At 56.9% G+C, this 24,934-nt stretch overlaps 1 protein-coding gene across 1 annotated transcript in view; it reads left to right on the forward strand.

Annotated features, from left to right (window-relative positions):
- LOC145339438 (histone-lysine N-methyltransferase 2A-like) overlaps nt 1-24,934 on the forward strand; it is a gene marked incomplete at its 5' end in the record, with an annotated part of 52,876 nt that overhangs the window by 24,361 nt on the left and 3,581 nt on the right. The window contains 13 exons of the mRNA XM_080183907.1: nt 3,204-3,362; nt 4,650-4,767; nt 6,098-6,176; nt 6,618-6,772; nt 8,870-9,067; nt 12,643-15,541; nt 17,612-17,698; nt 19,218-19,327; nt 20,320-20,559; nt 21,649-21,723; nt 21,924-22,098; nt 23,516-23,623; nt 24,695-24,778. Coding sequence (XP_080040033.1) covers nt 3,204-3,362; nt 4,650-4,767; nt 6,098-6,176; nt 6,618-6,772; nt 8,870-9,067; nt 12,643-15,541; nt 17,612-17,698; nt 19,218-19,327; nt 20,320-20,559; nt 21,649-21,723; nt 21,924-22,098; nt 23,516-23,623; nt 24,695-24,778 — 4,487 coding nt within the window. The remainder of the gene's footprint in view (nt 1-3,203; nt 3,363-4,649; nt 4,768-6,097; nt 6,177-6,617; nt 6,773-8,869; nt 9,068-12,642; nt 15,542-17,611; nt 17,699-19,217; nt 19,328-20,319; nt 20,560-21,648; nt 21,724-21,923; nt 22,099-23,515; nt 23,624-24,694; nt 24,779-24,934) is intronic.

Genomic DNA, 24,934 nt, shown 5'->3' on the forward strand with positions numbered 1-24,934 from the left:
TCCTCCCTCCCTTCACGCCCTCTCCTCCCTCCCTTCCCCCTTGCCCTCTCCTCCCTCCCTCCCTCACGCCCTCTCCTCCCTCCCTCCCCCCACGCCCTCTCCTCCCTCCCTCCCCCCACGCCCTCTCCTCCCTCCCTCCCCCCACGCCCTCTCCTCCCTCCCTCCCCCCACGCCCTCTCCTCCCTCCCTCCCCCCACGCCCTCTCCTCCCTCCCTCCCCCACGCCCTCTCCTCCCTCCCTCCCCCCACGCCCTCTCCTCCCTCCCTCCCCCCACGCCCTCTCCTCCCTCCCTCCCCCCATGCCCTCTCCTCCCTCCCTCCCTCACACCCTCTCCTCCCTCCCTCCCCCCATGCCCTCTCCTCCCTCCCCCATGCCCTCTCCTCCCTCCCTCCCTCCCCCCATGCCCTCTCCTCCCTCCCTCCCTCCCCCCATGCCCTCTCCTCCCTCCCTCCCTCCCCCCATGCCCTCTCCTCCCTCCCTCCCTCCCCCCATGCCCTCTCCTCCCTCCCCCCATGCCCTCTCCTCCCTCCCTCCCTCCCCCCATGCCCTCTCCTCCCTCCCTCCCTCCCCCCATGCCCTCTCCTCCTTCCCTCCTCCCTCCCCGAGTCCCCCAGCAGTGCCCCTTCTCCTTCTCTGGGTTGAGAAGCCCTTGCTGAGATCCCTCTCCAGCAGGGCCGTGTAAATGAAGCAAGCCTTCCGTTTGTATGCTGCTGATCAGAACACAGGGACCATCAAACAGGAGGGGAGGCCATTCGGCCTTTCCAGCCTGCCCCCCCCCCCACACCTATCCAATATGATGAGGGCTGACCCTCAACCTCAGCCCCACCCCTGCACCCGTTTGCTCAGCATTTCTAACCACCCTGCCCTCCCCAGTCTGGAATATAACTCAATATCCTAATACCGCCTTCTCCCCATATCCTTCAATCTCCTTCACCCCAAAGTGCTGTATCTAACTGCTTGAAATCGCACAACTTTTGGCCTCAACTACTTTCTGTGGGAGTGAATTCCACACATTCCCCACCCTCTGGGTGAAGAAATTTCTCCTCACCTCAGTTCTAAAAGGTTTACCCCTTATCCTCAAACTCTGACCCCTAGTTCTGGACTCTCCCCCACCATCGGGAACATTCTTTCTGAATCTACCCTGTCTAACCCTGTGTGAGTTTTATAAATTTCTATCAGATCCCCTCTCACTCTTCTAAACTCCAGTGAATATAATCCTAACCCACTCAGTCTCTCCTCATATGACAGACCTGCCATCCCAGGAATCAGCCTGGAAAACCTTCGCTGTGCTCCCTCTATAACAAGGACATCCTTCCTCAGATAAGGAGACCAAAACCGCACCCAATACTCCAGGTGTGGCCTCACCAACACCCTGTACAATTGCAGCAAAACATCCCTATCCCTATCTCTCAAATCCTCTCGCTGTGAAGGCTAACATACCATTTCCCTTCTTTACTGCCTGCTGTACCTGCACGCTTACTTTCAGCGACTGATGCACGAGGACTCCAAGGTCTCACTGAATATCCGCCTCTCTCAATTTACACCCATTCCAGTAATAATCTGTCAACAAAGAACAAAGAACAACCCAGCAAGGGAAACAGACCCTTCAGCCCAACGAGCCTGCGCCGCCACATCACCCTACACCTATTCTACCCTGCGTGTCTACAAATGGAACCCCTGACTTAGCCAGATTCAGGGGAGAATAGTGTCAATTTGGTAACCCAATCAGCCTAAGAGCACATCTTTGGGGTGTGGGAGGAAACCGGAGCGCCCGGAGGAAACCCACGCAACCACAGGGAGAATGCGCAAACTCCCACAGACACAGGCCCAAATCCATGTATCTGCACAGCTAGCAGTGATAGTCACTGAGCTGTTGCGGCACCCGTCTACCGGTCCAGGATCAAGCACACACACCGACACGAAGTACTAGGCCACTCCCGGAACCTCCGAGAGCAGCCCACACACGACCCACCGTGTGCATGCCCCTCGTTTGACAACGAGGTGGACCTCCACCTGCGGAATAAAAAGACAAAAACGTTAACTTACAAGTCTGCATTTCCGGTGTCTCCCGAGGTTCTGACCTTATTTAATAGCCCCTACCGTAACCCTCCATCCTCGTTTTGCTCATGTGTCTGTCTAACTGAACCTTGAACGAGTCCAACGTTCCTGCCTCCACCACCCTACTCGGTGGCGCGTTCCATACCCCCACAACCCTCTGCGTAAAGAACCTTCCTCTCACATCCAAATTATACCTCTCCCCCCTCACCCTTAAATCATGACCTCTCGTGTTTGTACCCAGTCTAGGGAGCAGTCTCTCACTGTTGACTCTATCTATTCCCTTCAGTATCTTATATACCTCTATCATGTCCCCCCTCAATCTCCGTCTTTCCAAGGAGAAAAGTCCCAGTTTCTCCAACCTTTCCTCGTGACTCAGTCCTTCCATGCCAGGCAACATCCTGGTAAACTTCCTCTGCACCCTCTCCAGAGCCTCCATGTCCTTCCGGTAGTAAGGTGACCAGAACTGGACGCAGTACTCCAAATGTGGTCTAACCAATGTTCTGTACAACTGAAGCATTAGACTGCAGCTTTTATACTCTATACCCCTTCCTATAAAGGCTAGCTTTCCATAAGCCTTCCTAACAACCTTCTCCACTTGTGTCGCAACCTTCATAGACCTATGAACCTGCACTCCCAGGTCCCTCTGTATTTCTATACTCTTCCTATTATTGCTTCCTAAGTGGATAACCTCACGTTTATCCACATTATACTGCATCTGCCATGCAGATACCCACACACTCAGCCTGTCCAAATCACACTGAATCATCTCTGCATCCTCCTCACAGCTCACCCTCCCACCCAACTTTGTATCATCTGCAAACGTGGAGATAATACATTCAGTTCCCTCTTCTAAATCATTAATATATAATGTTAACAGTTGGAGTCCCAGCACAGATCCCTGCAGGACCCCACTACTCACTGACTGCCGATCAGAAAAAGACCCATTTATGCTAACTCTTTGCTTCCTATCTGCTAACCAGCTTTCTATCCATCACAAGACAGCAATCCCATGTGCTTTAACTTAACAGTGTCTGCAGAGGAACAGCCAAGATAGGGCGATAGGGCTGAAGTCAGGTGCTCTATCTTAAGCGCCCCCTCATTAGCAGTGATTGTAATTCAGTGTTTGGTATATTCTGTGTCCACAGCGATGTGAGTACTGCCAAAGACCTGGAGCAACAGTCGGCTGTTGTTTGTCTTCCTGTCAAAGTAACTACCACTTCATGTGTGCCCGTGCCTGTAACTGCGTCTTTGAGGAGGACAAGAAGGTTTACTGTAAGAAGCACAAAGACTTGGTGCAGGGGAAGGTTTGTATTCCTGCGTCAGTGCGTTCCGCTGGCATCCCAATGTAACACCGTGTGGGGGAATCACAGACCCCTGTCCCATCACCGTGTGGGGGAATCACAGACCCCCGTCCCGTCACCGAGTGGGGGGAGTTACAGACCCCCATCATCGTGTGGGGGGAATTACAGACCCCCGTCCCGTCATCATGTGGGGGAATCACAGACCCCCGTCCCATCACCGTGTGGGGGGAGTTACAGACCCCCATCATCGTGTGGGGGGAATTACAGACCCCCATCCCGTCATCATGTGGGGGAATCACAGACCCCCGTCCCATCACCGAGTGGGGGAATCACAGACCCCCATCCCGTCATCATGTGGGGGAATTACAGACCCCCGTCCCATCACCGTGTGGGGGAATCACAGACCCCCGTCCCATCACCGAGTGGGGGGAATTACAGACCCCCATCCCGTCATCATGTGGGGGAATTACAGACCCCCGTCCCGTCACCGTGTGGGGGGAATCACAGACCCCCATCATCGTGTGGGGGGAATTACAGACCCCCGTCCCGTCACTGCGTGGGGGGAATTATAGACCCTGTCCCATCACCGTGTGGGGGGAATTATAGAACCCCGTCCCGTCACCGTGTGGGGGGAATTATAGACCCTGTCCCATCACCGTGTGGGGGGAATTATAGACCCCGTCCCGTCACCGTGTGGGGGGAATTATAGACCCCCGTCCTGTCACCGTGTGGGGGAATCACAGAACTCACAGCTGTGGGGTGGTGCTGTGGGCTACAGGGTGCGGCTGCAAGGTGGCGCTGCGGGGTTGTGTTACAGGCTATGGGGTGCAAGTTGGGGCTGTGGGGTGGGTGCTGCAGGGTGACGCTGCGGGGTGGTGCTGCAGGGTGACGCTGTGGGGTGGTGCTGCAGGGTGACGCTGCGGGGTGGGGCTGCAGGGTGACGCTGCGGGGTGGGGCTGCAGGGTGACGCTGCGGGGTGGTGCTGCAGGGTGACGCTGCGGGGTGGGGCTGCAGGGTGACGCTGCGGGGTGGGGCTGCAGGGTGACGCTGCGGGGTGGGGCTGCAGGGTGATGCTGTGGGGTGGTGCTGTGGGCTGCAGGGTGACGCTGTGGGCTGTGGGGTGGGTGCTGCAGGGTGACGCTGCGGGGTGGTGCTGTGGGCTGCAGGGTGGTGCTGTGGGCTGCGGGGTGGGGAATGGGACAGTTTTGTTCTGCAGTGAGGGCTTGAAGCCGTTCCCTACTCTCTGTTTTCATTGGTTCTGCTCTGTGGTAACTGCTGTTCTCTCTGCAGACTGTTCTAGAAGACGGTTTTGAAGTCCTTCGCCGAGCCTTTGTAGATTTTGAGGGGATCACCTTGCGGAAGAAGTTCCTGACGGGGCTGGAACCGGAGAACATCAGCATGATGATCGGTGAGAACCATGTTCACATCACTGGCCTTCGTACAGAGCAGTGAGGGCAGTTCCCTCCTCACTGTGTCCTACACTCAACCTCAACCTCAACCTCGCACCTCCACCCCAACCTCAACCTCACACCTCCACCCCAACCTCAACCTCACACCTCCACCCCAACCTCGACCTCGCACCTCCACCCCAACCTCGACCTCGCACCTCCACCCCAACCTCAACCTCGCACCTCCACCTCAACCTCGCACCTCCACCCCAACCTCAACCTCGACCTCGCATCTCCGCCCCAACCTCGACCTCGCACCTCCGCCCCAACCTCGACCTCGCACCTCCACCCCAACCCCAACCTCGACCTCGCACCTCCACCCCAACCTCGACCTCGCACCTCCACCCCAACCTCGACCTCGCACCTCCACCCCAACCTCGACCTCGCACCTCCACCCCAACCTCGACCTCGCATCTCCACCCCAACCTCGACCTCGCACCTCCACCCCAACCTCGACCTCGCACCTCCACCCCAACCTCGACCTCGCACCTCCACCCCAACCTCGACCTCGCACCTCCACCCCAACCTCGACCTCGCACCTCCACCCCAACCTCGACCTCGCACCTCCACCCCAACCTCGACCTCGCACCTCCACCCCAACCTCGACCTCGCACCTCCACCCCAACCTCGACCTCGCATCTCCACCCCAACCTCGACCTCGCACCTCCACCCCAACCTCGACCTCGCACCTCCACCCCAACCTCGACCTCGCACCCCCACCCCAACCTCGACCTCAACCTCGCACCTCCACCCCAACCTCGACCTCGCATCTCCACCTCGACCTCGACCTCGCATCTCCACCCCAGCCTTGACCTCGACCTCGCATCTCCACCCCAACCTCAACCTCAACCTCGCATCTCCACCCCAGCCTTGACCTCGCATCTCCACCCCAGCCTCGACCTCAACCTCGCATCTCCACCCCAACCTCAACCTCAACCTCGCATCTCCACCCCAGCCTCGACCTCGCATCTCCACCCCAGCCTCGACCTCGACCTCGCACCTCCACCCCAACCTCGACCTCGCACCTCCACCCCGACCTCGCATCTCCACCCCAACTCACAGAACGAAGGCGCAAAGCCCCGAAAGCTAGTGGCGTTCACTTTAACCTGGTGTTGTGAGACTTCTTATTTTGACTGATCTTGCCAGACTCAGTGACCCTCTGCACTGTCCCTGCCCTTTTCCAGAGCTCCCATCCCTCTCTGCCCCGAGTCTCGATGATGGGGAGCCCTGGATGGCAGCTATCACCCACCCATCCTCACCTTCACCCTCACTGTGTCGCTCTCTCTGCAGGCTCGATGACCATCGACAGTTTAGGAATTCTGACGGAATTATCGGAGTGTGAGGGACATATCTACCCTGTTGGTTATCAGTAAGTATGCTGTTTCTTAAGGGAATTCTTGTGTTTACAAATGTGGCCTTTCACCTCACCTCGAGATCACTGATACATTAATTCTCAAAAATGTTCCCCAATCTCCCATTCCCCTTGCCCCTCCCCCTCCCCCCGATCCCCCTTCCCTTCCCCCTTCCGCTCCTCTCCCCCTCCCCCTCCCTGTCCCACCCACCAGCCTCTCTTCCCCCCCCCCCCCACCCCGGATTCTCCCTCCCTCGCCAACCTCTCCCTCCCTCTGTCTGTCTGCTGCTCTAAGGCAGCGCTCAGGAACCAGCCTCTTTGGCAGCCACTCCGAATATCACCGATGTGTCTCGGTATCAGACGTTGCTTTCAGCTGCTGCGGTAAATATCCCGGGGATGTGTTAATGGCGCTATATAAAGATGTCTGTTTGTTGTTGTTGTTGTTGTTGTACTGCTCAGGTGTTCCCGAGTGTACTGGAGTACAACAGACGCTCGGAGGAAGTGCGTGTACCGCTGTAAAATTATGGAGTACCACCCACCAGCGTCGGAGAGCGATGCCCACGGCCTGGATGATGGCACTAACCACACCATCGTTCACAGCCCCAGCACCACAGGTATGAGGGAGAGCACCAGGGTCCGGCACCCGTGGAAATCTCTCCTGGAACTGGCACCCTGCTGGGTATCTGTTATTCTATATATAAACCACCCCGAACCCCTCGATTAGATTCCAGTCTGTAACTCACTCCCGGGTATCTGTTATTCTATATATAAACCACCCGGAACCCCTCGATTAGATTCCAGTCTGTAACTCATCCCGGGAATCTGTTATTCTATATATAAACCACCCCGAACCCCTCGATTAGATTCCAGTCTGTAACTCACTCCTGGGTATCTGTTATTCTATATATAAACCACCCCGAACCCCTCGATTAGATTCCAGTCTGTAACTCACTCCCGGGTATCTGTTATTCTATATATAAACCACCCCGAACCCCTCGATTAGATTCCAGTCTGTAACTCACTCCCGGGTATCTGTTATTCTGTATATAAACCACCCCGAACCCCTCGATTAGATTCCAGTGTGTAACTCACTCCCGGGTATCTGTTATTCTGTATATAAACCACCCCGAACCCCTCGATTAGATTCCAGTCTGTAACTCATTCCCGGGTATCTGTTATTCTATATATAAACTACCCTGAACCCCTCGATTAGATTCCAGTCTGTAACTCACTCCCGGGTATCTGTTATTCTATATATAAACCACCCCGAACCCCTCGATTAGATTCCAGTCTGTAACTCACTCCCGGGTATCTGTTATTCTATATATAAACCACCCTGAACCCCTCGATTAGATTCCAGTCTGTAACTCACTCCCGGGTATCTGTTACTCTATATATAAACCACCCTGAACCCCTCGATTAGATTCCAGTCTGTAACTCACTCCCAGGTATCTGTTATTCTGTATATAAACTACCCTGAACCCCTCGATTAGATTCCAGTCTGTAACTCACTCCCGGGTATCTGTTATTCTATATATAAACCACCCCGAACCCCTCGATTAGATTCCAGTCTGTAACTCACTCCCGGGTATTTGTTATTCTGTATATAAACTACCCTGAACCCCTGGATTAGATTCCAGTCTGTAACTCACTCCCGGGTATCTGTTATTCTATATATAAACCATCCCGAACCCCTTGATTAGATTCCAGTCTGTAACTCACTCCCAGGTATCTCTTATTCTGTATATAAACTACCCTGAACCCCTTGATTAGATTCCAGTCTGTAACTCACTCCCGGGTGTCTGTTATTCTATATATAAACCACCCCGAATCCCTCGATTAGATTCCAGTCTGTAACTCACTCCCAGGTATCTGTTATTCTGTATATAAACCACCCCGAACCCCTCGATTAGATTCCAGTCTGTAACTCACTCCCGGGTATCTGTTATTCTATATATAAACCACCCCGAACCCCTCGATTAGATTCCAGTCTGTAACTCACTCCCGGGTATCTGTTATTCTGTATATAAACCACCCCGAACCCCTCGATTAGATTCCAGTCTGTAACTCACTCCCGGGTATCTGTTATTCTATATATAAACCACCCCGAACCCCTCGATTAGATTCCAGTCTGTAACTCACTCCCGGGTATCTGTTATTCTATATATAAACCACCCTGAACCCCTCGATTAGATTCCAGTCTGTAACTCACTCCCGGGTATCTGTTACTCTATATATAAACCACCCGGAACCCCTCGATTAGATTCCAGTCTGTAACTCACTCCCGGGTATCTGTTATTCTATATATAAACCACCCGAACCCCTCGATTAGATTCCAGTCTGTAACTCACTCCCGGGTATCTGTTATTCTATATATGAACCACCCCGAACCCCTCGATTAGATTCCAGTCTGTAACTCACTCCCGGGTATCTGTTATTCTATATATAAACCACCCCGAACCCCTCGATTAGATTCCAGTCTGTAACTCACTCCCAGGTATCTGTTATTCTGTATATAAACTACCCTGAACCCCTCGATTAGATTCCAGTCTGTAACTCACTCCCGGGTATCTGTTATTCTATATATAAACCACCCCGAACCCCTCGATTAGATTCCAGTGTGTAACTCACTCCCGGGTATCTGTTATTCTATATATAAACCACTACGTGTATCCTGTCCTTTTACCTTTGATTTTTTTCTCACTCTGCAGAATCAAGCGATGTTGTAGAAGCTGCTGGAAAGGGACGGACAGAATGCCCGCGTTCTCCCGAGCGCCATCCCACTGCTGGCCCGAAGGCTGGTCCGCTGCCCCCTCCCCGCCCGCTTCCCTGCAGTCGCATCAAGACCCCGAGTTTTCCCGCCAGCTGTCGGTGGTCATCAGGCAGCTCCCGGCCCCTTCCGTCTCCTGGTAAGTTCACTGAGGCCGCTTCTCTCATCACAGAGCGTGGCACTTAATTCTATTGTACACTTTTTTGTGTGATTTCGGCATCGCTGACCGGGTCCAGCATTTACCCCCCCTCGCACCCCCATCCCTAATTGCCCCTTGAGAAGGTGGTGAGCGAGCCACCATCTTGAACCTGGTGTAGACACACCCACAGTGCTGTTAGGGAGGGAGTTTCCAGGATTGTTATTGGACATTAGTCAGTCCCTGTGGTGTAGGTACACCCACAGTGCTGTTAGGGAGGGAGTCCCAGGATTCTGACCCCAGCGACAGTGAAGGAACGGCCGATATATTTCCCAGTCGGGATGGTGAGTGACTCGGAGGGGAACCTCCAGGTGGGGGGGTGTCCCCAGGTATCTGCTGCCCTTGTCCTTCTCGATGGTAGAGGTGGTGGGTTTGGAAGGTGCTGCCTAGGGAGCCTTGGTGAGTTGCTGCAGTGCATCTTGTAGATGGTACACACGGCTGTCACTGTGCGTCGGGGGTGGAGGGAGTGAGTGTTTGTGGTTAGTGTGTTGATCGAGCGGGGCTGCAGCTGAGCTCCTCCAGCCATTTGGCCCCTCTGCTCCGTGCTGGTTTTCATAGAATCCCTAAAGTGCAGAAGGGACCATTTGGCCCATCAATTTTACAAAGAAATCCCACAACACCAGTTTAAAGTCCAAACAGGTTTATTTGTAGCAAAAGCCTCAAGCTTTCGGGACAGCCTGTCCCTTCGTCAGGTGGCACCCCATCCCTGTAACCCTACACGACTCCCATGGCCAATCCACCTAACCTACACATCTTTGGAGAGAGACTAAGGGGTAATTTAGCATGGCCAATCCCCCCTAACCAGTATGTCTTTCAGATTATAGAAGGAAACCCACGCAGACATGGGGAGAACATGCAGACTCCACACAGACAGTGACCCAAGCCAGGAATCCAAACCGGGTCCTTGGCGCTATGAAGCAGCAGTGCTAAGCACTGTGCCACCCGTTCCCCCTTCGCAACATCCTTCAGTTCTTTGTCACCTTACATGTTTATCCAGCTTCCTGTTTCAGTGGTCCGAGCCCGTAGACCTCTCCTTGTCCATGCAATGCATCGGGGCGCTCCACCGGGTACACTGGAGTATTATGTAAAATTTACAGACAGAACTATACTCTGAAGTCACAGACTTCAGGAGGGCAGAGACTAGGAAATGGACTGAAACCTGACTGATGAATATTACATGGAGAATTCTGAGGGGATATATTTTTTCTGGGTGGAATAAGATTCAGTGTGATCTCTGTGGCTGCCTCTATCATGGGTGCAAGAGTAGAGATACCTGGGGTTTTAGTAACACAAATTCTTGCTGCTGGCAGCTTAGAAGGTCAGTAATAAAACATCAAGTATCCTTTTCTTCAGAAACAGATGTATGGAGCACTGTGCACAGTTCCAGTCTCCATATCCCTCGGTTAGACCCACACTCGGAGCACTGTGCACAGTTCCAGTCTCCATATCCCTCAGTTAGACCCACACTCGGAGCACTGTGCACAGTTCCAGTTTCCATATCTCTCGGTTAGACCCACACTCGGAGCACTGTGCACAGTTCCGGTCTCCATATCCCTCGGTTAGACCCACACTCGGAGCACTGTGCATAGTCCGGTCTCCATATCCCTCAGTTAGACCCACATTCGGAGCACTGTGCACAGTTCCGGTCTCCATATCCCTCAGGTAGACCACACTTGGAGAGGGTAGGGTGGGAAGCAAGCCCAGAATGTTCCCTCAGGGGTGATGGGTGGGAATAACAAGCCCAGAAAACCATGGATGACCTGGGATATTCGGGATACAATGAGAAAGAGAAAAAAGGCTTTTGAAAAATACAAAGGGAGCAAATTAGTGGAGGCATTAGTGAGGTGTAGAAAGTGCAGGGTGGAGCTTAAAGCAATTAGGAATACAAAGAGGGGATATGAGGGGCTCGTAAAAGGAGGGAAAATCTCAAGATATCCTATAAGCTTATCAACGGGAAGAGGATAACCAGGAAAAGAGTGGGGCCCATTCAGGACCAAGAGGGCAATGCGTGGGTGGAGCTGGAGGACATTGGTGTGTTTGTTCATAGACTTCTGAAAGCGGAAGGTCATATTAGTACAGTGGTGGAAAAGGCAGATGGAACACTCACATACATCAATCGAGGTATAGATTACAAAGGCAGGGATGTCATGGTGGAGTTGTATGGAATATTGGTGAGGCCACAGCTGGAGTACTGTGTGCAGTTCTGGTCGCCACATTATCGGAAGGATGTGATTGCACTGGAGGGGGTGCAGAGGACATTCACCAGGATGCTGCCTGGGATGGAGCACTGAAGTTATGAAGAGAGGTTGGATAGGCTTAGGTTGTTTTCTCTGGAGCAGAGAAGACTGAGGGGTGACCTGATCGAGGTGTTCAAGATTATGAGGGGCACGGACAGAGTGGGATAGGGAGCAGCTGTTCCCCATAGTTGAAGGGTCAGTCACGAGGGGGACACAGGTTCAAAGTGAGGGGTAGGAGGTTGAGGGGGGAATGTGAGGAAAAACCATTCACCCAGAGGGGGATGATGGTCTGGAATAATATATATTCATTATGGGATGTGGGCATTGCTGGCTGGCCAGCATTTATTGCCCATCCCTGAGGGGCAGTTGGGTATAATTTGGATAAATGTGAGGTTATTCACTTTGGAAGCAAAAAGGCAGATTATTACCTGAATGGTTGTAAATTGGGAGAGGGGAGTGTGCAGAGGGACCTGGGTGTCCTTGTGCATCAGTCACTCAAGGTAAGCATGTAGGTACAGCAGGCGGTAAAGAAGGTAAATGGTATGTTGGCCTTCATTGCGAGAGGTTTCGAGTACAGGAGCAGGGAATGTGTTGTTACAATTATACAGGGGCCTTGGTGAGGCCACACCTAGAGTATTGTGTGCAGTTTTAGCCTCCTTTTCTGAGGAAGGATGTTCTTGCTCTCGAGGGAGTGCAGTGAAGGTTTTCCAGGCTGATTCCGGGGGGACTGATGTACGAGGAGAGATTGACTCAGTTAGGATTGTTTTCACTGGAGTTCAGAGGGGGGATCTCACAGAGATTTATAAAATTCTAACAGGACCAGACAGGGTAGGTGCAGGGAGGATGTTCCCGATGGGGGGAGTCCAGAACCAGGGGGTCACAGTCTGAGGATTCAGGGTAGACCATTTAGGACGGAGATGAGGAGATATTTCTTCACCCGGTGAGCTGTGGAATTCATTCCCACAGGAAGTAGTTGATGCCAAAACATTGAATGTATCCAAGAGGCGGCTGGATGTAGAACTTGGGGGCGAATGGGATCAAAGGTTATGGGGGAAAGCAGGATCAGGCTATTGAGTTGGATGGTCAGCCATGATGGTGATGAATGGTGGAGCAGGCTCGAAGGGCCAAATGGCCTCCTGCTGCTCCTATCTTTGTTTCTTTTCTCTAGAGAAGAGATAAGGTGATGGTGACTAATAGATCCAATGGGGAATTCAGGAGAAATACCTTTATCCGGAGAAGGTTCCTGTTCTAATCGAACTGTTTGTACTTTGTGTTTTTCAGGGAGCCCAGCCTCTGTGTCTCATCACATCCTGACTGTCAGTGACCCTGCTGTCTCTCCCAACCGTCGCTCTGTGGTTCCCAGACGTCACAGTCTGATATCGCACCATATGGCTCCCAGGGGCAAGGTGACCTCCCCTCCTAGGGCCGTGGGGGCCACAGCCCGGGCTCCTCCAGCCTCCTCGCACTCCCTCAGGACCAAGGACGGCGTCTCTCTGTCCCACCAGCTGGTCAACGCCTCCTTCAGGGACGGGACACAGAGCGCGGTGCTGGACAGGCGGGGCGGGATGTCAGAGAGCTCCTGTACCACCCGCAGCTCAGCCACCCGGACCCTGGCCGGCAAACTGACAGGACCCAGCGACACGCGGCCCACCTCCATCCCAGTTTCCAGCTCACCGTCCCCGGATCCCTGTTCTGTCCAGCGCAACGGGCTGGAGAGGGACGCCCTGACCTGCCGCACCCCCCGGGGTGAGGAGGAGGAGGAGGAGGAAGGGGCCGGCGCAGACACGGAGACTGGGAGATCTCACGGCTCCAAGAAGATGGGCGCGGGACTCATCGCTGCCCCCCGGCAACCGGCGCAACAGCAGAGCCCCCTGAAACCCAAGATCGTGGAAACCTACGGGCAGTTTGGCATCCGGAGGATGGAGGCGTCCGAGTTGGGTGGACGGCCAGCGACGCTCAGGAGGCCGGCGGGGAAGGAGCCGCTGGACATCCCCTGCCCGCTCAGCGCCGCCCAGCTGCTGGCGCCCAGCTTTGCCGCGGAGAGCCCGGAGGGGGGCAGTGGGGGGGACGCGGGAGAGGAACCCTCCCTCCTGGACGACGGCGACCACCCCTTCGACTCCATCGATATCGATATCGTGTCGGTGCTGAACTCGCCCAACTTGCTGGGCTGCGGTCCGGCGGGCGAGGCCATCCTCACTGAATCCTACCAGGACCAGACGCTGCACTACGGGGCCCAGATCATCGTGGGGGACCAGAGGGAGCCGGGCGCCGCCCCCTGCAAGGGGAAGTACCCGGGGGCCGTCGAGCTCCTGTCCGCAGCCGAGGGCGAGGACGGCGCCAACACCTCCGACGATGACCTGGACAACTATTACAACTTTGCCCGCACGGTGGTGACGGAGGAGGTGATGGACCAGCTGGCCTCCGAGTGCTTCGGCCTGGATGGCGAGGTCCCCCGCATCGACCAGCTGGACGGAGTGGACGATTCGGCCCACCGGCCCCCCAGCCACCAGTCCGCCCAGGACGGGGGCCAGCCGGGAACCGGCGGGCAGAAGGAGGCAGAAGGTGAGGCGGCGGGAAGCGGGGGCCCTGCCGGAGACCCCTCCCCCGGCAAAGGGGGGCCGGAGCCCGAGGGCGGCGGTGCCGCTGCGGAAGAACTGGGTAACATCCTGCCCTCGGAGATCATGGACTTTGTGCTGAAGAACTCCTCCGCCATCCCCCCCCTGGGGGAGGGGGCCGCTTTGCAGCTCCCCGCTCCGCCCGAGGCCAGGACCACGTTCACCGTCAGCCTGCCCCCCGGTTCACAGCTGGGTGCCCTCCACGCCAAAGAGATGGAGGTGGACCAGCCGCCCGCAGCCGCAGATGACCCCCGGGGGACACCGACCCCGGCCCAGCAGAGCAAACACCTGTCCACCCCCGATAAGACCCTCGCCTTCACCCCCACCGCCACAGAGGGTCGGGTCACGTCCCCAGAACGGGAACCCGTCACTGATGGCGGGGAGCCGGTGCCGCCCACCGTCCAGGACCCCCCCAAGGAGAGGCCGCCCAGGCCTCCGGAGGGAGACCCCCACTTTCCGGAGCCCCCCCAGATCCAGAGGGTGTGCGCCAACCTGGCTGGGGAGGCGGCGGAGCTGGGGGCGGAGAGGTGGAGCCCCGGGGGGGCCCAGGACCCCGCGCCGAAGAACGTGATTCTGGTGAACAAGCACGGGCAGCATATGGTGATCTTGAAGAGCGTGCAGGACGGTCAGGCCGAGGCGGGGAGGGCAAAGGGGGTTCCAGCCCCCGGGCACAGCCTTGCCAAGAGCGACTCGCCTCCCGGGCAGGGCCCCACGCCGGCACCGCTGCCCGTCCGCCTCAGCAAAGCCCCCACCGGTACTGCCGCCAAGAGTGCACCGGTTCCAGAGAGGCCAGCTCAGAAGACCCCGCTCAAGTTGGTGGCCCCCAAGTTCCCCTCAGAGGCCCTGAGGGCACCTCCGGCCCTCGAGCAGGGCCTGCCCGGCATCATCCAGCTCTCCAAGCCCGAGGTGGTGTACATCAACCAGCCGCCCCCCCAGCAGAACTACGGCACTGTCCTGGTGCGTGCCCCAGGGCCCGTGACCCTCCTCAGACCACCGCCCGAGGTCACCTCGCTGGCCCTGGGACCGTCCCTCCTCAACGTGGTCTCGGTGCAGCCGGCGGCCGCGGCGACCGGCCAGCTGCTCAACCAGGGGCCCCTGAACGTGGGTACTGCCCAGCTACTGGCCCAGGATTGCCGGGGGGCTGTCGGCAACCTGGTGTTCACCCGCCGGGAGCCGCAGGTGACATGCATCGTGCCGATATCGCAGGGTGCCACCCCAGGACTGGTGACCGGCACCCAGAAGGTCCAGGTAGTGCCCACGCCAGCGATGGAGACCGGCAGCCAGCAGTCGGCAAGCTCCAAGCCCCTCGACGCCGAGAAGGTGGGGAGTGCCAACGCCAAGACTCCGAGCATGGCAGGGGGCCCACGGAACAACTGGCAGGGCACCGCCCCTCCTTCCGATCCCAGCCCCAATCCACTGACCTCCGGACTCAAACACGCCAGCCTGACCTCCGACAGGGCCCAGGTCAAGAAGCAGAAGACCTCGCACATCTGGGTGGATCAGTATGGGACGGAGCGCAAGGTGCTGGAGGACCTTCCCAAGATCCAGCCGCCTACGTCCTTAGGGTAACCAACCGTGCTGTGTTTCACTCGGGCTGGGTCAGCCGAGTTTAGCTGGAATGGCAGGGGTTAGAACTGTATTCAGGGTCAGTGGGGCAAGGGAGCAACCTTCGGCCCATCAACCCCATCCTATCTCCATGTTGAGTGATACATTCCGTTCCCTTTCCCTCAACGCGGCTCCAATCCCCTAACTCCGTGCGTTTAATTCCCTCTCTCCAGTGTCCCTTCTGAAATCATTTGCCATCTCCGTTTCCAGCCCCTTGTAGGGAGAGAGTCATTCGTATCTCCCCATCCCAGGGATAAACTCCAATGAATACAGGCCCGACCGACCCAATCTCTCCCCGTACGACACTCCCCCATCCCAGGGATAAACTCCAGTGAATACAGGCCCGATCGACCCAATCTCTCCCCGTATGACACTCCCCCCATCCCAGGGATAAACTCCAGTGAATACAGGCCCGACCGACCCAATCTCTCCCCGTACGACACTCCCCCCGTCCCAGGGATAAACTCCAGTGAATACAGGCCCGACCGACCCAATCTCTCCCCGTACGACACTCTCCCCGTCCCAGGGATAAACTCCAGTGAATACAGGCCCGACCGACCCAATCTCTCCCCGTACGACACTCTCCCCGTCCCAGGAATCAGTCTGGCATTCCCTGGCGACTGGGCCAGTAACTCCGATTTGGGTTTGGATTCAAGCTGGCTGAGATGCCAGAATATTGGGTGGTGGATTTGCGAGGTGGGGGGGGGGGAATGTTTTTGGTTCGGGTGTCCTTGGGGTTGGGAGTGTAACCTGTCAGATGTGGATGGATCCTGTAACTAAATTGGACAGGGAGTCAGACAGTGTCTGGGGGATCAGGAGCTCGCTGGGTGAATCATAGAATTAATAAATCCTTTAGTGCAGAAGGAGGCCATTCGGCCCATCAAATCTACACTGACCACAATTCCACCCAGGATCTAGCCCCATAACCCCTCCTAGTTCCCCCAACACTGGAAGGTGATTTAGCATGGCCAATCAACCTAACCCACACATCTTTGGAGTGTAGGAGGAAACCGGAGCACCCGGAGGAAACCCACGCAGACACGGGGAGAATGTGCAGACTCTGCACAGACAGTGACCCAAGCTGGGAATCGAACCCGGGTCCCTGGCGCTGCAAGGCAACAGTGCTAACCCACTGTGCCATCCTCAGCCACAAAAGGCAGGGACACTCTCCCATCCCAGGGATAAACTCCAGAGAATACAGGCCAAATGGCCTCCATTGAGACCAAGCTCTGTCAGAGGTGGGGCATGCTGGGGAGGCCATTCAGCCCCTCTCTGAGCTGCAGGCTTTGCTATTTCTGTAACCGTCACTGAGTGGGTGTGACATTGCAGAGTTTTCTTCTGATATTCTGTGTTCTTGAAAAGTTCACTGATTTGCACTCAAGCTCTTGTGGTACAGGATGAGGCCATTCAGCCTTTCATTCCTGTACTAGCTCTTTGAAAGATCTCTCCAATTTGCCCCCGCTCTCTCTCTCCCTGTAAATTTTCCCCCTTCCAGTATTTCCCCAATTGCCCCTTTTGAAAGTTCCTATTGAATCTGCTTCCACCGCCCTTTCAGGCAGCGTTTTCCAGATCACAACAACTCGCTGTGTGTCCAAAATAAAATTCTCCCCATCTCCCCCCGCCCTCTCTGGTTCTTTTCCCGATTCTCTCCAATCTGTGTCCCCTCTGGTTACCGAGCCTCCTGTCACTGGAAACACTTTCTCCTCATTCACTCCATCCAAACCCCCCCTCCCTCCCCCTCGTGATTCTGAACACCTCGATTCAATCTCCCCCTGAGCCTTCTCTGCTCCGAGGGGAACCATCCCAGCTTCTCCCCGTCTCTCTGTGTGAACTGGAGCCCCCTTGTGCACACCTGGTCAATCTCCAGTGGTCTCTGGATTCTGCTGTGTGGTGTGCCCCCTCCCCCCTGGGGAGAATCAGGATGGCTGTGGGGAGGCAGGGAATGACAGTGAACGGGGTGGTGGGAGCGGGGGGAGGATAGTGATGCCTTGAACATGTTCACCTGCGTTAACCAGTCCCTCCTGTGACAGGAACGGTAGAGTTCGGATTAAAACACCAACTATCAAAGCCAGTGTCGACCTGGATCAGATGGAACATCTCAACTCTGAAAACACCAAGTGCGTATCTCACTCTTTCATTTTGTAACTTACATCTTCCTCTGTCAGTGGGGTAAAGTTTTAGGCCGTGGGTCCGATGGTCCAGCATCCTGTCTGTCCCAACACTATATGCACTATAGGCATTGGCTACTGTCATTATGTTTGGTAGTGCTGGGACGGCACAGTGGGTTAGCACTGCTGCCTCACAGTGCCAGGGACCCGGGTTTGATTCCCGGGGGCACAGTGACACAGTGGGTTAGCACTGCTGCCTCACAGCGCCAGGGACCCGGGTTCGATTCCCGGGGGCATGGTGACACAGTGGGTTAGCACTGCTGTCTCACAGCGCCAGGGACCCAGGTTCGATTCCCGGGGGCACGGTGGCACAGTGGGTTAGCACTGCTGCCTCACAGCAGCAGGGACCCAGGTTCGATTCCCGGCTTGGGTCACTGGCTGTGTGGAGCCTGTACATTCTCCCCATATCTGCGTGGGTTTCCTCCGGGTGCTTCAGTTTCCTCCCAGAGTCGGAAAGACGTGCCATGCTGGTTAGGGTGCATTGGCCGTGCTAAATTCTCTCTGTGTACCCGAACGCGCGCTGAGTGTGGTGAGGGTCCCTCAGCACTGACCCTCTGACAGTGTGGCACTCCCTCAGCACTGACCCTCTGACAGTGCGGCACTCCCTCAGCACTGACCCTCTGACAGTGCAGCGCTCCCTCAGCACTGACCCTCTGACAGTGCGACACTCCCTCAGCACTGACCCTCTGACAGTGCGACACTCCTTCAGCACTGACCCTCTGACAGTGCGACACTCCCTCAGCACTGACCCTCTGACAGTGCGACACTCCCTCAGCACTGACCCTCTGACAGTGCGACACTCTCTCAGCACTGACCCTCTGACAGTGCGACACTCCCTCAGCACTGACCCTCTGACAGTGCGACACTCCCTCAGCACTGACCCTCTGACAGTGCGACACTCCCTCAGCACTGACCCTCTGACAGTGCGACACTCCCTCAGCACTGACCCTCTGACAGTGCGACACTCCCTCAGCACTGACCCTCTGACAGTGCGGCACTCCCTCAGCACTGACCCTCTCACAGTGCGACACTCCCTCAGCACTGACCCTCTGACAGTGCGGCACTCCCTCAGCACTGACCCTCTGACAGTGCGGCACTCCCTCAGCACTGACCCTCTGACAGTGCGGCACTCCCTCAGCACTGACCCTCTGACAGTGCGACACTCCCTCAGCACTGACCCTCTGACAGTGCGACACTCCCTCAGCACTGACCCTCTGACAGTGCGACACTCCCTCAGCACTGACCCTCTGACAGTGCGGCACTCCCTCAGCACTGACCCTCTGACAGTGCGGCACTCCCTCAGCACTGACCCTCTGACAGTGCGGCACTCCCTCAGCACTGACCCTCTGACAGTGCGGCACTCCCTCAGCACTGACCCTCTGACAGCACTCAGTAAATGCTGTTTGAATGCAGGAATATCAATGTTAGGTGCCTGCTGATTCCTGAATATTCTCCCTCCTCGATCCAGGTCGGAACAGATTGATAACCCGTCATCGCGTGTGATTGGCATCTCGTTGCGAGATTCCACCCTCCGTCAGAGTGAGCGCCGAGCTGCCCGGGACTGGAAGCAATGTTCAGGTAGTGGGGGTGGGGGGAGTGGGGGCGTGTGGGGTTCACTCGGGGGAATGATTGTGTCGAAGGGAAATGAGCTGGATTCTTGGGAAGTAAGATTTAATAAAGCAGGCGCAATGGAGAGGGGCAGCTCGGACTGATTCACATCCTTATTTTCCCCCTCCCTATCTCTGTAACCCCCTCCAGCCCCTACACCCCCTCCCTATCTCTGTAACCTCCTCCAGTCCCTACACCCCCTCCCTATCTCTGTAACCTCCTCCAGCCCCCTACACCCCCCTCCCTATCTCTGTAACCTCCTCCAGCCCCTACACCCCCTCCCTATCTCTGTAACCTCCTCCAGCCCCTACACCCCTCCCTATCTCTGTAACCTCCTCCAGCCCCTACACCCCCTCCCTATCTCTGTAACCTCCTCCAGCCCCTACACCCCCTCCCTATCTCTGTAACCTCCTCCACCCCCTACACCCCCTCCCTATCTCTGTAACCTCCTCCAGCCCCTACACCCCTCTGAGATCTCTATGCTCCTCCAATTCCGGCCGCTTGAGTATCCCCCGATTCCCGTCACTCCGCCATTAGTGCCCGTGCCTTCAGCTACCTGGGGGGCCCTCAGCTCTGGAATTCCCTCCCTAAACCTGTCCACCTGTCTCTCTCTCTCGCTCTGTCTCTCTCTTGCTCTGTATCTCGAGCACAATCTCTATCCGACCCCAAAAATCTCTCTCTCTCTTTCTCTCTCCATCCCTATTTAAGACGTTCTGTAAGTCTGACTTGTTTGACTGAGCTTTTGACCCAGTATTTGCCTGATGGGCGTTGGGGGGGTGGGGGTGTATACACAGCAGTTTTGAGGGGCAGTGGGATGTTGACGGGCTGACCCTATTCTCCCCCCCGCCAATTCTCAGGGAAGTGTCTGGGGCTGGGGGTGGTATTGGCTCTGTTTCTGAACTGCTCTCTTCTCTCTCCGTGTTACTCCCCCCTCCGCCCCCCCCCCCACTTCCTGTGCACAGCTGAGCTGAGCTCCGAGGATGAGTCGATGGATTCCACCCCTCATGAGGAGGAGGAGGAGGAAGAGGAGGAGGAGGAGGAGGACGACGACGATGACGATGAGGAAGATGAGGAGGAGGAACTGGACGAGAAAGACAAGGAGAACTGGCGGGGGACAGAGGCGGTGAAGAAGAACGGACCCCACTTGCGCTTTGAGATTACGAGCAACGATGGCTTCAGTATTTGTGCAGACAGCATCGATGGTGAGGCGGGGGTCAGGCGGGAGGATGGGGAAGGACGTTGGGAGATTGAGCCAGTGGGGTAGGGGGTGAGGGAGGAGGTCGGTGATTGAGTTGGAGGGAGTGGGGTGGGGGGATCGGAGGTTGGTGGGGAGCCAGGGGCTTGGGAGGGTGACCAGGGTACATAGGTCAATGCAGCAGTTTGTGGGTAAGTGTTTCAGTGGCTGTCGGAATGTCTGGGGATATTCTCCTGGGGGTTGTTGGGAGCATTGACTGGGTGGCACTCACAGTTAATACCACAACATAGAACCTGGTGACCGCACTTTAACTAAAGGCTATTTTCTCCTTCCCCACCTGTGTCCCTCATCTTTCTCTCTGCCTTTTCACCGTTTTGTGTGTGTGCCTCCGTCCCTCTGCCTGACTCTCCCTCCGTCCCTCTGCCTGACTCTCCCTCCGTCCCTCTGCCTGACTCTCCCTCCGTCCCTCTGCCTGACTCTCCCTCCGTCCCTCTGCCTGACTCTCCCTCCGTCCCTCTGCCTGACTCTCCCTCCGTCCCTCTGCCTGACTCTCCCTCCGTCCCTCTGCCTGACTCTCCCTCCGTCCCTCTGCCTGACTCTCCCTCCGTCCCTCTGCCTGACTCTCCCTCCGTCCCTCTGCCTGACTCTCCCTCCGTCCCTCTGCCTGACTCTCCCTCCGTCCCTCTGCCTGACTCTCCCTCCGTCCCTCTGCCTGACTCTCTCCCTCCGTCCCTCTGCCTGACTCTCTCCCTCCGTCCCTCTGCCTGACTCTCTCCCTCCGTCCCTCTGCCTGACTCTCTCCCTCCGTCCCTCTGCCTGACTCTCTCCCTCCGTCCCTCTGCCTGACTCTCTCCCTCCGTCCCTCTGCCTGACTCTCTCCCTCCGTCCCTCTGCCTGACTCTCTCCCTCCGTCCCTCTGCCTGACTCTCTCCCTCCGTCCCTCTGCCTGACTCTCTCCCTCCGTCCCTCTGCCTGACTCTCTCCCTCCGTCCCTCTGCCTGACTCTCTCCCTCCGTCCCTCTGCCTGACTCTCTCCCTCTCTCTCTCTCTCTCCCTCCCTCTGTGTCCCCCCATCTTGCTCTCTGCCCCTTTGCAGTGGCCTGGAAAGCGGTGTTGGACAAGGTTTTGGAAGCGAGAGCGAATGCCCGTCTCAAACAAATCTCCTTTGCAGGTGAGTAATCGCACTGAGTAATCACGCTGCCCCTCGCTCTGTCACACTCTGACACCAGAAGCAAATCCACTCTCACTCAATCACATTTCCTTCCCCCCACCCGCTGAGCCCTCCCCTCCCCTCCCCTCCTCATCCTCTCTGCGTGCAGCTCCGTGATACTCACCATGTCTGTCTCTCCCTCACTGTTGTGTGTGCTACAGGTATGAGCGGTCCCCGCTGTCTCGGTTTAACACACGATGCCGTTCTCTTCCTGGTCGAGCAGCTTGCTGGAGCCAGGAACTGCAGGAAGTATAAGTTTCGCTTTCACAAACATGCAGAGGTGGACGAACTCCCCATTAACCCACACGGCTGTGTCAGGGCTGAAGTCGGCAGCAGGTAAGGATAAATCTACGTTCCTGTGACTGTCATTCCCCCACACGGTGACGGGACGGGGGGGGGGGGGGTCTGTGATTCCCCCACACGGTGACGGGACGGGGGGTCTGTGATTCCCCCACACGGTGACGGGACGGGGGGTCTGTGATTCCCCCACACGGTGACGGGACGGGGGGTCTGTGATTCCCCCACACGGTGACGGGACGGGGGGGGGGGGGGGTCTGTGATTCCCCCCACACGGTGACGGGACGGGGGGGGGGTCTGTGATTCCCCCACACGGTGATGGGACGGGGGGTCTGTGATTCCCCCACACGGTGATGGGACGGGGGGGGGTCTGTGATTCCCCCACACGGTGATGGGACGGGGGGTCTGTGATTCCCCCACACGGTGATGGGACGGGGGGGGTCTGTGATTCCCCCACACGGTGATGGGACGGGGGGGGGTCTGTGATTCCCCCACACGGTGATGGGACGGGGGGTCTGTGATTCCCCCACACGGTGATGGGACGGGGGGGGTCTGTGATTCCCCCACACGGTGATGGGACGGGGGGTCTGTGATTCCCCCACACGGTGACGGGACGGGGGGTCTGTGATTCCCCCACACGGTGATGGGACGGGGGGTCTGTGATTCCCCCACACGGTGACGGGACGGGGGGGGTCTGTGATTCCCCCACACGGTGATGGGACGGGGGGGGTCTGTGATTCCCCCACACGGTGACGGGACGGGGGGTCTGTGATTCCCCCCACACGGTGACGGGACGGGGGGGGGGGTCTGTGATCCCCCCACACGGTGACGGGACGGGGGGGGGTCTGTGATTCCCCCACACAGTGACGGGGGGGGGGTCTGTGATTCCCCCACATGGTGACGGGACGGGGGGTCTGTGATTCCCCCACACGGTGATGGGACGGGGGGTCTGTGATTCCCCCACACGGTGACGGGACGGGGGGGGTCTGTGATTCCCCCACACGGTGATGGGACGGGGGGGTCTGTGATTCCCCCACACGGTGACGGGACGGGGGGGGTCTGTGATTCCCCCCCACACGGTGACGGGACGGGGGGGTCTGTGATTCCCCCACACGGTGATGGGACGGGGGGGGTCTGTGATTCCCCCACACGGTGATGGGACGGGGGGGGTCTGTGATTCCCCCACACGGTGATGGGACGGGGGGGGTCTGTGATTCCCCCACACGGTGATGGGACGGGGGGGGTCTGTGATTCCCCCACACGGTGACGGGACGGGGGGGGTCTGTGATTCCCCCACACGGTGACGGGACGGGGGGGGTCTGTGATTCCCCCCACACGGTGACGGGACGGGGGGGGTCTGTGATTCCCCCCACACGGTGATGGGACGGGGGGGTCTGTGATTCCCCCACACACGGTGACGGGACGGGGGTCTCACTCTCTGTTTTCTATCACACAGGAAATCAACGTTTGATATGTTCAATTTCCTTGCGTCACGGCACCGGAAGCTTCCGGAATACGGGTTTGTGGATGAGGAGGAAGATGAGGTGCATCTAAAATCTGCCAGGTACTCGAGAGCAAGAGTGATGGACCCAGGGCTCAGCCAGTCTGCTCCCCCATTCAATCAGATCAGTGCTGCTGTACTGGAGCTCAGTACTGAGGGAGCACCGTCAATCCATCCAATTTAGCATGGCCAACCCCCCTAACCCACACATCCTGGGACACCAAGGAGCAATTTAGCAGGGCCAATCCACCTAACCTGCACGTCTTTCAGACTGTGGGAGGAAACCGGAGCGTCCGGAGGAAACCCACGCAGACATGGGGAGAACGTGCAAACTCCACACAGACGGTGACCCAAGCCGGGAATCAAACCCGGGTCCCTGATGCTGTGAGGTTGTGCCACATATCGACGTAGGGGTAGGAATCCAGGAGCCCAGGCTAATGCTCTGGTGGGAGACACGAGTTTGAACCCTACCATCACGGTGGATCTGGAGGAATTTAAATTCATTTGATAAAATCTGGGATTATACATGTCGTGTCAGGGAACTATCATCGATTGTCGGGAAAACCCATCTGGTTCACTGACGTCCTTTTGGGAAGGAAATCTGCCGTCCTTACCTGGCCTGACCTACATGTGACTCTGGAGCCACAGCAATGTGGGTCACTCTCAGCTGCCTGTGAAGCGGCTGAGCGAGACACTCAGTGCTGGGAGAACTCGGGATGGGCAGTAACTGCGGGATCTGTCCCAGTGGCACTCACATTCCAACCAAATTAAAGGAAAACGAGGAAGGTGACGGGTTATGGTCGAGTTAGGACATTGAGGGGGGTGGGGATGGTGCAGGGAGGGTCGAGTTTCCGATTAGGTGTTGTTTATGCAGGGTGGAAAGTGAGAGAAGTTTCCGGAATGGGTCAGAATAGTCATGTCCAGAGGGCGAGTTACTGGGCAGCTGACCAACTGCAGGGAAGAGCTCCAAGTGTTGGCAGTGCGGAATCTGGGGGCCCCTTAAGGCAGGAGCAGAGATGGTGCAGAGTGTGGGAGGGGGTGAGGGAGGGTGCAGGGATGGACAGGGATACATGGGGAGAGTGGAGGTTAATGCAGAACATTGATCCCAGCGTGTTTACTGTCCACCCTCAACAGGCGAGCGACCAGTATGGACTTACCCATGGCCATGAGGTTCCGACACCTGAAGAAGACTTCAAAAGAGGCAGTCGGAGTTTATAGGTGGGATTCGCTCCTGCAGGGAGTGGGGGAGAATGTGGGACTCGCTCCCACGGGGAGTGGGGAGAATGTGGGACTCGCTCCCACGGGGAGTGGGGAGAATGTGGGACTCGCTCCCACGGGGAGTGGGGGAGAATGTGGGACTCGCTCCCACGGGGA

This window comes from Carcharhinus amblyrhynchos, unplaced genomic scaffold, assembly GCF_965287045.1.
Source record: "Carcharhinus amblyrhynchos unplaced genomic scaffold, sCarAmb.v2.hapA scaffold_464, whole genome shotgun sequence".
Taxonomy (NCBI): Eukaryota; Metazoa; Chordata; class Chondrichthyes; order Carcharhiniformes; family Carcharhinidae; genus Carcharhinus; species Carcharhinus amblyrhynchos.